The 14,765-nt window shown below is 39.6% G+C and overlaps 2 protein-coding genes across 2 annotated transcripts in view; one reads left to right on the top strand and one right to left on the bottom strand.

Annotated features, from left to right (window-relative positions):
• Positions 1-1,811, top strand: part of LOC104413229 (myeloid protein 1-like) — a 4,483-nt gene extending 2,672 nt beyond the window's left edge. Inside the window, exons 5-8 of the mRNA XM_010024160.1 lie at positions 219-227; positions 663-777; positions 1,005-1,156; positions 1,573-1,811. Coding sequence (XP_010022462.1) covers positions 219-227; positions 663-777; positions 1,005-1,156; positions 1,573-1,763 — 467 coding nt within the window. The 3' untranslated portion in view covers positions 1,764-1,811. The remainder of the gene's footprint in view (positions 1-218; positions 228-662; positions 778-1,004; positions 1,157-1,572) is intronic.
• A 3,479-nt stretch (positions 1,812-5,290) lies between these two features.
• On the bottom strand, positions 5,291-13,381 carry LOC104413228 (F-box/LRR-repeat protein 21-like). The gene is made up of 5 exons (XM_010024158.1): positions 13,320-13,381; positions 9,556-9,928; positions 8,315-8,437; positions 7,494-7,665; positions 5,291-6,237 (listed from the first exon to the last, which is right to left on the bottom strand). Exons 1-5 carry the CDS (start codon positions 13,379-13,381, stop codon positions 5,594-5,596), a joined length of 1,374 nt encoding a protein of 457 aa, XP_010022460.1. The 3' UTR covers positions 5,291-5,593.
• Between the last annotated feature and the right edge of the window lie 1,384 nt (positions 13,382-14,765).

The following is a 14,765-nucleotide window of genomic DNA, read 5'->3' as shown; positions in this document are numbered from 1 at the left end:
CACCAAAAACCCCCCCCCCCCCCGAATAAGTAGTAAAATGAAGTTCTTAATTAATTTCAAATAAGGAAAGCAACATCAAAGAGCAATAACCCCCCTCCTTGACAGCAACATCCAAAAGGAAGAGAATATGCATTCTACATACAGCATAACAGGACTGCAGGCAGTGTCACAGGGAGGACAATATATGAGCTTGTGTTTATTGCCTTCCCATGACACAGCAGCACCAGGTCCTAGCAATCAACTGAGTCAGACATCTCTTCTGGTTGTACACTTTTAACTACTGAGATGTTCTCAGTATGACATCTATAGCAGACTTTGGGATGATTCTTTGTAAATGCAAATACTACATTGATAGTAATGGAAAAGAGGATTTGAGGAGTCTGGTCCCATCAGCCTGGGCACAGAATAAGAAACAAGACTGAGTGTTTTCCCATCCTTCCTATTACATGGTAGGAACTGTGATACTCTTTCTGAATTTTTGTCTTTAAAGCATGTTCTTTGTATGAGATAACCCTCACTTAGACACATTACAATCCAGTCTCAGGTGTACAGTCTATTTCCTAAAGGATGGTACATTTTGTGGAGCAAACATCCAGCTACACACATGGAATGTATAGAACCTAAAAGTTAACCTTGATGTGTTGTGTTTCTGTATTTCAAAGTTGTTCCACCATTCCCACAACAAGACAGACACTGGGCAACGCTGTGCTCCGGGAATCCTACAAATGAGATCCGAGGCTGTGATAGATATGGCTGTGGATACTATGGAGCTCCAAGGTACTGTAGAATTGGAACGTGTAGGGGTTTATTGCTCCTCCACTGAAGTAGAGTTGAACCCTGTTCAAGTCACTTAAGTTTTGAAGGCTTAGGTTAGACATGAAGAAACATTTTTGCTACAGGGGTAATGCAGCACCAGGACAGGCTGCCCGTGTGTGCTACCTGCTCTACATCCATATAACATGAGGCCTGACCAGAGACTTCTCTAATTGCATGTTTGTTTTCAGACACAATGGCAAAGGAAAGCACTCGGGTGTGGATGTCATCTGTTCTGATGGGGCAAACGTCTATGCTCCCTTTTCTGGCCAGCTCTCTGGACCCATCAAATTCTTCCACAACGGAAATGCCATTGATGATGGAGTCCAAATCAGAGGATCAGGTAAACAACTACTGTTCATTTAATACTTCATTGACTTGAGGTCATGTAGGATGTATTACCTTGCAGCTAACCAAGTAGTTAAGCAAGGTAGATGTTTTGAAACACTGCATTCTATCCACTTACATGCAGAACTTTTTGCTTCTATGTTAGAATGTGAATCATTGAGTTTTGAAGAATGTCTTTGAGCTCTTCTCTTTACTAAAGCAGGAATTCCCACCTTCTCTTCCCTCTTCCACCAAGCCAACAACTCCAACCACTACGTATTTTTTATGACCACAGCATCTTTGCTATTTTGGTATTTCCACTATTGATATCCCAGGGGAAAGTACACAACAGAAAGTGTATTTCTGAAATAGAGTTAGTGCAGAACAAATGCTTCATCAGTCATTTGATGTTTCCCCTCTTGTTTTCACCAGGATTCTGTGTAAAACTACTCTGCATCCACCCCATCAGATACAATGGTAGGATTTCTAAGGGGCAAATCCTTGGGAAAATGTTGCCGATGCAAAGAGTATTTCCTGGGATCACATCTCACATTCATGTTGAGAACTGCGATCACTCAGATCCTACTAGCAATCTTGAAAGGGGGAAAGGGCAAAGAGAGTGAAATGGAAACACTGTAAATTCCAAATAAATTCATCTCAGCATCCAGAAGTTGTTTTTTCTTCTCATGTACATCATATATTACAACTGATTTGATACTTTAAGCCTTACATAGTATTGCAAGGTGTTAACATTACTACACGTTCAATGTACCAGTTAGGTACCGGGTTTTAAGTACCTGCAGTTGTTGTAAATGCTGTATCTTGGGCTAACTGACAAACTTTACTGCACCTTGGCAAACAAGATTACTTTAGATTTTGAGGGCACCTGAACTGAGGAATAGAGTGAAATTGAAACCCTCCACAAGGTATAAAAGATGCTGTTTGGCGTTGTCACACCAGAACAACCGGTGTCTTTACTGGGTGGCAAAAGGGACTCCACACAAGGAAAAAGGATTTTTTGTCAGAATTTGCGTTTAGAAGAGAAACGGGGAATTAGCAATGAGTAAGTACAAGCTATCTCAGCCTGAACAATCAGCATGACGAGTAGCTCACCCCCTCATGTGGCAGAAAAGGCGTATTACTGTTAGCTTCTCGCTGCTGTGACCCTACAAATCTCCTCAGGTGTAAAGGCTGGACTTCATTTTGAGGGGTTTAGTTACTCTAACAAACCGTGTCGTTGCCTTATATGCTTCACAGATGGGTTTTAGGAAGCCTTTGCAGAGCAGTAAACCCGGGAAAAGCCAAGAAAATAGACAAAACTTGCCTTAACTAGGACAAGGTGGAGCTCTCAAATACAGGCTACTCCAGGGACAGGAGGAAGCACACACAGGCAGCAGGCAGCTATCTACTGGTTCTTGCCAAATAAGAATCACTTAGGAAGATCAACCTAAGAAGGAAAAGAAGAACAAATGCTGCTTTACACAGGGCAATGTTCTGACACTCCTCCCCAAAGCACAATGTGTTCATTGTAGCACCGAATGACCAAATTTGATGAAAGAATCTAACACTGAAACGGTAAAATCAGCATTAACCTGAAGTCAGAAGTTATCTTTCAACTAGAATTAGCTCCCTGTGTTACCCGTGAAGAATCTGTATTTCACATTTATCAGTTTTGTTGGCATTTAGTGATAAACTCAGGTATCAATTGGCCTTACTTGTTAAGATCAGCCAGCAGAGTGAACCCACAGGAAAAAATCATTGCAGCAAAAATCACATTAATAAATGCAGGCCCATTTTTCCAGAAGCTTGGAGCCTGGAGCAAGCTAACATTGGTGGCTTCACAGAAAAGGTGCGTTAGTAAGAGGAACAGAGAAAGGGACAATATTAAAAGAAGCATTTTAAGTTTCCTCCTGAATTCTATTTCTATAAATAGCCACTCGTGTTTGATACTTCACTAATGCTCTGTGTTGGCTAGAGAGACATGAAGGACTCCAGGACACACCAACCACCTCCAAGATTTATCCACATTCCATTTTAGTTCCAGCATATCAAAAAGGCTCAAGTTTGAGGCATGAACATGAAATCACAATGATGTAAATTGCTATAATCCAAAAGTTGAACATTTCTACTGCCTCTCCCCAGCTTTAAGCAGATGGTTTCTAGCAGGACAGAACCCTGCCTAACAGGAGGACATCGTAGAACAGATGGATAAGAGCCTAATGTCAGTGCATGTATCAGATCACTTTATTATGTTTACAATCTAAAGCAAACCACACATCCTAAACCAAACACTGTCTAGAAGCATTTCAAGTCTTTCAATTCCCTTGATTATGGAAGCAAGAAGTTGGGTAACAGGTGCCAGTAACCAGTCAGATGCTTCTCCACTGTACAACAGGCAGTAACACATTAGTGACTCAGACAGGCATTATATGTCACCTGAAAGCCTTGAGCTTGCAACTGGGAACAAGTCTGTCCAGGACACTGGTGGCTTAACCCTTCAGCTGTTCTTTTTGCAGCAAAGAAGTGTAAAGCTTGAAAGAAACCAGTATTTTATCTGATGTGAACGTGCTGGGTTTGGCTGGGATGGAGTTAATTTCCGTCACAGGAGCTTGTATGGGACAATGGTTTGGATTTGTGCTGGAAACTGTGGATTTGATAACCCAGGGATGTTTTTATCACTGAACAGCACTTAGAGAGTAAAGGCCTCCTCTGCTCCTCACCCCAGCAGCAAGGAGGCTGGGGAAGGGACACAGCCAAGACAACTGACCCCAGGGATATCCCATATCATAGGACATCATACTCAGCATATAAAGCTAAGGAAGAAGAAGGAAGCAGGGAACAATTGGGCATTTGTCTTCCCAAGTCGGTGTGACACATGATGGAACCCTGCTGTCCTGGGGAGCCTGAACACCTGCCTGTCCATTGGAAGTGGTGAATGAATACCCTGCTTTGCTTTGCTTGTGTGCAAGGCTTTTGCTTTACCTGTTAAACTGTCTTTATCTTGAGTTTTCCCATTTTTACTCTTCTGATTCTCTGCCCCATCCCAATGGAGAGTAGTGAGTGAGTGATTACATGGGGCTTTGTTGCTAACCAGGGTGAAACCATGACAGTGACAAATACCACCAGCAAATCAAATGTAGACTTCTCATTATAAATAGGAAGATAGAACAGTTAGAGCATGAAAATAATTACAGCAAAAATTACATACAATGCATTTCAGTTTACAGTGTGCAAAACGTCAACACAAAATTACATACTCTTAATTCACATCAACTGACCATTCCCTTCTGCTTTAAAGAAAATAAAGAAATAAAATTAAATCTTCCTCAAAAAAACAACTAAAAGCAGTAAGTATTAAATAGTCCCACATTAAAAATCCCTGGATCACCTCCAGCAACCCTTACTCTAGAAATCAGGGCTTACAGCACAGCTCTGCAAGCTACAGCCTAGATCCTACAGGCCACTGTAGCCTCTAACTGGCAAATAAATTATCTTTTAAATGCTCTAAATCCTTAATTTCAGACAGAAAGTGATCAAAGACAACTGCATTCCATTTGATCCTTCCTCCTAACTAGCCACATTTATAAGATCCTTCTTATCTCTTAATAATGAAAGCATGGCACAGCATACAGACATCAATCTCTGTAACCAAAGATCTGAACTCCACAAATTCAGAGGCTATTCCTTACGCTCTGGCAGTGTCCAAAGTGCTTTGTCATTCACCCAGACAACCAATCTAGAGCCAAACTTTTAAATTCATTCATTTTAACAAGGTCTCTTTGCCATCCATTCAATGCATAAGACAGTAAAACAACACAGTGAGCAATGCAGTCTCTACAGTTTAGCTAGTCTGACAAAATTAAAGTGCAATTTAAAACTGGAAAGGTTTTTTGTAAGCATAAGCTTATTTACCACAACATCTTAATACACTGCCATGAGTTGAAACTAGATTATATTTGAGTAATCTGGGCTAGTGCAGGTATTTTAATGTACAAGCTTTTACATTTATAAACATGATTAGAAAAAATAGCTGCATAAAACATCAAGATAAATAATACTGAACTCCAAGTTGTATCCAGCTTCCCATAAATGGGTTTACTAAAGGAAAAAAGTGTTCCTCTTCTGCCTACATCAGAAAGACTAAACAAAAACATGAAAAAAAACCCAACCTTTCATGTGAACAGAACATTTAAACTGAAGCTCACAGAAGCCCAATTCACTGAGGTTTGAAGCACCTGTAAACCACAGACATACTTTCAGAAGTGTTAAGTACTCTGATTCTATTTCCATACACCATTAACACTCCAGAATGTTTTGCTGTGACACTACTAGAGGTTCTCAAGGTAGAAAACCTCAAACCTAGAAATAAGTTTTCATGTTTCATTTTTAAATTCTTTATTTGCATAGAAAGCAACACCCTGATTCTAGCATTTTGTCCACAAATGTAAAGAATTCACCATGTTGGCATCATATCAGGAAACCAGAGTCTTCCCAGGTGTTTGGAGACTTCCAAATGGAGTCGATCTAAGCTATAATCGTTATCGGGAATCAGTACCTCCTCCATTATAGAGAGCTGGGTAAGCCTGCCCCCACACATCTTCACAAATTCAATGAAACCTCTGCAAGTCACTTCACATTCACCAAGTCCCATTGCTGTCAAGTTCTTGCAGCGCTCAGCAATCCGGATAAGTTCATCATCCAAAGGCTGGAGTCCATTAGCACACACAACCAACTCAATTAGCCTTGGGCAATTCATGCCAATGCGACCTAACATCGCTTTGCTTACTGCACGACCAAAGTAAAGGTGTGTAACAGGGGTTTCCTCTCTGAAGAAAGCATCAAATTCCTCTTCATACAAGAAGAAATACATCACAATGTTGACTTTAGGGGAGTGTTTAACAAGAGCATCCCAGCTTTGCTTTTTAATAGTGTGAAATTCAACTTGTCCAGGATTTTCACTCACGACGTCTATGCGAAGGTGTTCAAGGTCAACATGTTTTTCACTTGACAAAGCCAGCAGCAGTTCATCACTTAATATGTAGTAGTTCAAAGCCAGCTCCTTAAGTCCATGACACTGGTCAGCCACACAGAGAATTCCTGAGGAACAAAAAACAATTACTCTGCAAAATGAAAAGTAAATGTAAGCACAATTGTTTGCTGTAAAGCTCAAGCAATTCCCAATTCTATTGGCCTGAGTATTTGTGCCTATGTCCAAAACCCATGAAATATCATAAAGTTCTAGATATCCACAATCTTTATAGGGTTTTGGCCATAAACACTTACCAGTTAAAGCTGCAAGACTACCTAGTTGTATTCATCTGTGATCTCCATATATCCTTCCTCATCTTTGCAATTCCCTGTGCAGAATTACCTTAACTTTGAATCAGCAGCTGAAATTGGGTAAGGTTCAGCTGAAGTTGTCATTTCCCTTCCCTAATACTCCTTCCTTCAGCATTCATCTAAGCATTCTAATTAAATGACCACCAGCAACCTAGTTTAAAAGCTGTTCTAAAAAACAGACAATTCCCTGAATTGAGAGATAAACCACATAACTGCTCTCAATCTGCTGGAATATAAAGTAGACAGATTAAGTCACCTTCTATGGACTCCGGAAAGTACAGGAAAGAAACAAGACCAGGATTCCCTTTCCCAGCACCAAGGTTTCAGGAGAAAGGTGAGAAGGGACCCAAAAGCCTTTTGAACTTTGTGGCAAAAAAACAGGAATGAGCCCTTCACCAACCAAGGCTAAAATGAGCAAGTTCGTAACTACCAGATCTGGACACACGAGGGCACTCCAGACACGGAAAGACTCGTAGTCTTAACGCTGCTGGATTTTGAAGTCTTAACACACTCTACGTCTTTTCAACGTAACTTTGAAGCATTAACACTTTTTCTCAGTAAGTTAAACTCTCAGCAGGTTATCAGACTGTTGTTGTTTCATCTCTTTTATCCCTCCAAACAGTAGTTGATTCATGGCTCAGGGATTTTGCATGTGTGTTCCACAGAATGCCAGCCGGTTAAGTTCACAAGGTTGCCCACGTTACTCAGCACATTTTTGGTTACCCTTAACAGAACTTGCAATGAACATTAAGTGCTTGGAACGTGTTAAAAGCTTACACTAATGGAGGTTTTTCCTCCTCAAAGCCTATCATCAGAGGTACTAAAGCAGCTGAGATGAACATAAAGTAAAAACCCCAGCAACGAGCATCTCCACCTTCATTACTCCAACTCATTCTTCTTCCCCTTCCATCTATCTAAAGCCAAGACTAGGTCAATAAAAGGCCTCTGCTGACTCAGAAGAGCACTGAATACCTTGTTTCAAACTAAGTCTTGACTTAAAGTTCACTACTCACCAGCAGGTGATACATGAGGACAGCTGCTCATCTTTAGCAGTTTTAGAGTATCACTATTGTTAGCAACGAGAACCTTCAAGGAAGGATCATCAAGTGGTGTGTCATCTATCTTGATTGAGGATAATGACTTGGAGTTCACAAATACCACTGTCAGTGCTGAAGCAAAATGCGCCTGTTGGGAGAAATTGAAGGAGGGGAAAAAAGAAATCTTAATGAAAAGATAGGCAAAATTTCAGTATCTAAAACTTAGGTTTTGCACACACAGAACGTACAAAATATAATCACTTCTTAGGTGTCCCCTTGCTTGAGTAACAAAGAAAGCATTATTTGGACATGCACACAGGAAATACTTGCTAAAAATATTCTACTGCAAGTGACAAGAATTAACTTTACACTCAGTAGTTACTCATCCACTCTGATTTATCTTTCCACTGTAACAAAACAGGGGTAAGTATTCATAGTGATAAGCCTGAACTATCTAGAATTTATGTGCAGGAAAAAAAGGAAGTGGCATTTATTTTATTTTCCAGAATGTAACTCTGCTGTGACCTGTGCAGCCAAAGAAAAGAAACATCTCCCAGTATTTTAACACCACATTTAACTACGTGGTCAATTTATCTTTTAACCTAGAAATGAGGAATTACAGCCTTCTAAATCATTCCCTGTCTCTGTGACAAAGCATCAATACTACTGAGTTTAATGAATAGAATCAATTATTAATTATTTTGCTAATACTAATGGATGCCACAAATTAAAGACACAAAACAACAGAAAGCTGAAGTGGTTTAAGAGTGAATAAGTTACAGCTGGTGGAACATTACCTTAGAGACATTCATGAAGCTTGGTTTTGCTGTAGAAATCAAACCCAGTGTCTTGATAGAACAGTTCACCAGCTGAGAAAGGATGTTACAGGCTGCTTCTGCTGACTCAGTACTACTATCAACCTATAAAAGCAATTTAAAAACAATGAAGTCATTCTTTATTATTACTTTGAAAACAGTATCACGAATACCCAAGACTGCAAGTTCCACACACATTCAGCTGTACTGCACCAGACTGCATTTACCACAATGACCAAGCACAACATTAATTAGAAATGTCAAGACAAGTTTGGGAAAGTCACTATTAGAAAATATACCTGACTCTGACTGCTGGGTGTTTCTAGCGTGAACAGCAAGCTGAGATTTAATCCTTTTCTTCCAATAACCTCACGCCTTCCTGAACAACTGTAATTAGTATTGGTGTTATGACAGACAGTTGTGTGTATGCCTCTCCTTTAAAATACCACTTCTAGGCTCTTAAAGATGAAGCCACCAATGCTGAGAAAAGGAACCTTCTGATTTTCATCCTAGCTTTTATATCAACCTTTTCTTCTGCTTTTTCTTCACAGCTTAGAACTATGATATCCTCTAAGAAGAGATGACTGACAAAAGTGCACAAAGCACCTGTGATTCTAACTATGATCTCAGATGAACAAACTGTACCAAGTATTCAAATGAAAAAAGTCTGCATTTATGCAATTCTGAGACTACAACCATAGCCTTCATCTAAATCAAGTTTACTGTTCCTTAATGTCCTTACGTGTCAATCACCTGAATATACAGGCACAGAATCTTTCTCCCTTACTCCTACTTTTTCAAAGCACAGCTCTACAATTTCAAGACATTCTTCACTGTAAAGCCTTATTCAGAAGGCAAATTATACACAGAAGACAAAATTATTTCCTTGAATGCTTCTATGTATAAGATATTTATCTGCATCAATCTGCTGAATACTGGGATTGCCACTAACACCGACTCACAGAAACTACGTATTCTGTATATGCTGAAAATATATCACTCGACCTTCAGCACTGTATTGCATTACGTTAGCTCGTTCTTCACTTTGTAGAGATTAATGTAGGAAATGGAAACCACGTGCATACATGGAAATAAATTGTTGCAGTAGCTGCATTTTTAAACATAAGACTTCCCAGGTACACTTGAACCAGCTGACACAGAGAAGCTGCATATATTATGCTCAGTAACATGACAAGACAAGCCTCCGCTCACCCAACACTTACCTTGAAGCTGACATACTGCAGATGATCAGCATGCCTCTTAATAATCTGCTGGATGAGATCAGGGTGTGTAGACTTTAAGTAAGAAGTAGCTGGCTGGCTAAGTTCAAATTCAAATCTCCTCCAGAGATCTGGGATGTGAAAAACTTCATTCCACGTCCGACAAACAGAAGATGCTCTGGCTCGATCGACTAAAGGTAGAAACTGGAAAACACGCAGAATAACGTGGTGGGGAAGGTTTCCCCAGTCCACTGAGGAGTGCAAGTCACATTCACCAAACACTGAGCTATAGGAGCAAGTTTTCTGCTTTTTGCTTTTCTGTGATGTTTGAGGAGCTTCGTTTTCAACCACACCTTTCTGCCTAGCTCTCTTCATCATGAAAGCTTCAGGTACTAGAACGACCCAATGTATTCAAGCTGCAGTTTCCTCAAAGGTCTCAGGTGCAATAGGTCTCTAGTAAAATAGAGAAGATTAGGGTGGAAGTGAGATAATGCAATGGAAACACAGAGATAACAACTCAGGAAAACTTAAATACAGCATTTTACTATGAAAAAAGGTATGAGTTATGTCAATATCCAGTGCACAGACATTAGCAAGGACCTGCTTTCTCAATACTTTTTATTTCCTACAACTTGATTTGAATCTGAAGAACTTGGGTTTTTTAATTTACCAAGCGTAGTTTCATGTGTTGTTACTTCATAGCATATAAAACATTTGGGGGGGGGGGAAATAAAGTATTTAACAGCAATTTAGTTTAGCAGCAGCAAATTGTGTACGTTTAAGTTTAAACTCAGCAGACAAAATATCACCTACAGAATTCATAAACTTCCTTTTTAAACAGCAATGAACTTGGAACAGACATGTTCAGGAGAGTCAGATTGAAAAGTTTTGCCTACCTCCCCCACTGCTTTGCTGGTTTTTTGTCTTGGTTTGGTTTTATTCAGTCATACCAGGCAGAGGAAAAATGTTTGTACAACTAACAACAAAAAACTTCAGAGGCCACTTACGAAACCAGGGCACGGTAAGTAAGGTTCACATGCTGTTTTTCAGTAGGAGAGAAGGACAGTGACCCTGGGATACAGCAAACTGCATGAGTCCACTGAGGAATATCTGCATAAGCCAGAGTTCAGGAAACTGCAGCAGAAGGAAAAGCTCCTCTTTCATATGCTATCTACTCAGTCCATTCTAGACTGAATTCTGTTACTCAGTCAATTCTCAACTGTCTTAACCATTTCAAATGCCACTTCATTTATCATGGGATAAGACCCCTTCTTAAAGACATTCATAGCAGGACTTTATCTCTTCCCATCCAGTCTGAAACTAAACTTTTCAAAGCAGCCATGCACTCTTCAAGAACAAAGAAAACACATTATCTATTTTTGCTGAACAATCTTCCACAGCAGCACTCACAGCATGCTTTTTCTGGAGTGAAAATTTTACACAGGACCTTCGTTATGGGATCAAAAAGAACCCAAACCAAAATCCAGGGACAGCTGCCAAAATACAGACTATCCTATCAAAAACTTACCTGGCATTTTCCCCAACTTAGGAAACCTGATCTGTGTGGCTGATGAGGTGTCTGACACACAAGTGTAACTCCACTTTCATGAAAAGAAAGCCTGTGCATTCTTTGAGAATTAGCCAACTAATCAAAAGCTGTTCATATAACAGTCGTTAGAGATCTTCACTCAGGCTCTTTAAAGTTCCATTTACGATAGGGATAGGTAATACATGGAGACAGATAAGCAAGAAACAGTCTTTAAGTTCTGTTTACTAACAGATTTTCCTCCCTGAATAGACACACATGCCTGACATTAACAAAGGCAGCAAGTCAAAGAGAATGAAGAAAAATAGGCTCCAAAACACAGCAGTGTTTCTAAACAAGACACTGTTGTTACTTAATGTAACAAAGATGCAATCTCAGAATAAACAAACATTTTGCTACTAGACCATGTTATCAAATTGTCATCCATATGACCATGTTTTATGACTTCTGACTGCTTTAAGTCACTCGATGAATGGGCATTCCAAAGCATCATGTGTGGATGTAGTAATTAACCATTACATAACTCTCCCTTGCAGTTGCTCATAGCCTTGCTAAATTTAGCAAAGGCTCAGTACTTTCTGAGTCAAATACCTGCTGGGCTTTTTAGTATTCTATGCAGCAGTACTGTAAATATAGTGAAATTATGATATATTACTGTGAGATGCAAAGCAGAAAAAGGTTCCATGAGTTATAAATCAAAGTTTTCACTAAGCATGAAGCCCTAATATTTACTGTGAAAATGCCAATACTTTAACTACAAACGGTATATATTTCAAAACACAACTAAAGTTAATTAAATTGTAGCTCCATGTGATATAATCCAGGCAGTATTCAATGATAGGTTTACACACATACATACCTCCAAAAAATCTGGAAGTTCCTGTCAAGTTACCAGCACCCTCCTGGTATGCAAGCATCCATCCCACTGTTGAGTCATCCTGAATATGTGCACAGATTCCTTAACCAGAAGGCAGGGACTGGTCCCAGATGAACTGACCTGTGAAGCCACCAACCAGAGAAACACTGTAATGTCTGGGAGATCCAGCGGAGGGATTATAATCAGATATGGAACAACGACTGAGATGAAGAGCACACATCGCACTGCAGGGCAGGCACAGAAGAACAACAGTGGAATCTGACAAGCACAAATCTAGTTTTCTATTATCTAAAGTTTTAGTCACATCAGTACTCTTATGCAATACAGATACACCTCTGGATTCTTGAATATTACCCAAAGAAATTACAAACCTGGATTAAAAAATGTTAACTACTCACTTTTACTCCAAAAGTGTGCTTACTGCACCGTGATAATCCTGACAGTAAGGAAACTATTTTGGCTAATTAAACAGTCTCTGGGAAAAGGATACCAATAATGGATGAATATCTTCCCCTATACTCATATGAAAAACCTACCCCGTATCTTAGTATGAAAGAGTAGCTCGGTCTGCTATAGGAATTACACTCCAAACCTCCAAATTCAGTTACCCACTTAACATTATTTGTAGATGGTTTAATGGAAAGCTATAGGAATGGCAACACACATCTTATTAAATCATGACAGATTTTAAATGAAAAATAGATTCAGAAACTGAAAACATTTACAAACTATTGTGTTCAACCAGTAATAACACTTCTAACACTGAACTTTTCCTTTAAAAGGTGGGAGACACGAGGCTCTACATTCTCCTAGGTCATATCCTCATGTTCCGAAAAACTACCCAGTTAATACCAGGCTTTAGAGTTGTAAAGTTTAACACAAGTGCAGTAAATGTGTTAATTATGAATACAAGAGAATCAGCCCCCATCTCCTTAGCAAAGTCAAACTCAACTACTGAAATCTGTGCCGGTAATGCTGTTGCTCAGCTCTCACACCAGAAAATCTAAAAGCTGCAAAGTCATGGTTGTCTATACTTAGAAGTTGATACACATCAGTAACTCTGCAGAAGGCATCTGAAAGTTTGCAGCCGATGGTAGCCTTGTATTACATTCTCCTGTGAAGTGAGGAGACTGTCTCTTTGCTAACTGCACAGCACACAAAATTCATTTGCAAAAGTACTGTCAGTTTCTAACACAAAGGCAGGTTTATAATGCCTCAAGTAAACTGAATGCATCAATAACATTGTAATTGAGAGCATAAAACACTGAGATGCAATGTAAAAACTCAACACAGAAGTGGGTTAAGTTTATAAACCACGTGATGTATTTGAAGCAGCTTGCTTACCTGAAGAATGCTTCCAAGTTACAACAGGCAATAAATGAATGCACAGAGGCAGCTGCAGCCATGGGGCATTCACAAGCATCTGTCTGCTTTCCCCTCCTGTCCAGATAAACAAAAACCTGTATTAGTTTTGAAACAAATAATCCTGGTATCGCATCCCAAGCAAAAGTGATAGGAAAATACACTGCAATCAATTTACACATTTTTTTGCTTTAGTAAAGGAGCTTGAGGACATCATCTTAACAGAAGGTACCATCTCCCACATTGCAAATACCATGTCACTGATAGACATGTGTAGATAAAGTACATAACTGATGGGAAATAAGTGCTGCAGCTGCATCTATGTTGTACTGGCCAACACTACAACGTAAACAGTAACTTACGCAATGTTTCCATTATCTTTAGTAGTGAAGTTTGGCAAATAACACTGGCCCAGGGAACTACGTGACAGATGATGAAGACACAGAGGCCACATGGCACAGCTTCCTACCACACAATGTGCAGCAGCCGTGTCACCACCCAGTGCAGCCCTGGGAATGCAGTCACCTGGCAAGGAGCAAGGCAGGAGCTGCACTCAATGGACAACAAACCACCCAGCCTGCAGCCTCCTCCCTGGTGATGAGCTCCCAGAAAGCAGATGACAACATGTGCAAGCCAGCACGTGTAACACCAACCACCACATCAGGAGGGCTTAGACTTAAAGTCCCCCACCTCCCCCCAACTACTTTCTTTTGACCCTACATTACAGCTGTTGTGCCTCAGTATCTCCCATCATAAAGAATCACTGAAAGCTTTGCTTCCAAGAATTTCACTCTTTGCTTTTACAAAACCACACCAAATAACTGAAGTGTTCTTCATAATAAACTTTACATGCCTATCACTGGGCTAAAAAATAAAGAGTATACCCTTCCATCTGGTCTAAAGTGAGAATTTCAGTATTCTTTCCAACACTTCTCAGTGTGGCTGCAAGCAAAACAATTGTTAATAGTAAAATAACATCTCAAAACTTTAGGAAAAGACATTAATATCCTTTTATAGTAAGGAATGTATCAAATTTAGATGCTCCGTTAAAAAAAGTTACTGAAAGTTGTTAAATAACAAAATAATCAGGAGTACACAGCCTTCAAGTGTGCAAGGTCAGAAGAACCATGCAAAGCAGCTTGAACTAAGCTCACATAAGCAGAAAGGTTTATAATAAAGTAATACCTAGTTATCAGAGATGCAATCAAATACAAACTTGTTATGTAAATAACAGTGAATTGTTAGTCTCAGGTAGAGTTACCCAAATTATTATCAAAGATAAACAGCAACAACACAGTCATTGAAGTGAAACATTGTGATAACTGGTGAAGTTTATTGTATCTGTGTAGAGCACAGTATCAAATACTGGTGCACTACCCTATACAGCTGTTTTCTCTATAAACTCTTTGACCTTAACATCCCATGATC

This window comes from Nestor notabilis, unplaced genomic scaffold (genome assembly GCF_000696875.1).
Source record: "Nestor notabilis isolate BGI_N333 unplaced genomic scaffold, ASM69687v1 scaffold22751, whole genome shotgun sequence".
Taxonomy (NCBI): domain Eukaryota; kingdom Metazoa; phylum Chordata; class Aves; order Psittaciformes; family Psittacidae; genus Nestor; species Nestor notabilis.
This window is presented reverse-complemented; position numbering and strand designations above follow the sequence as displayed.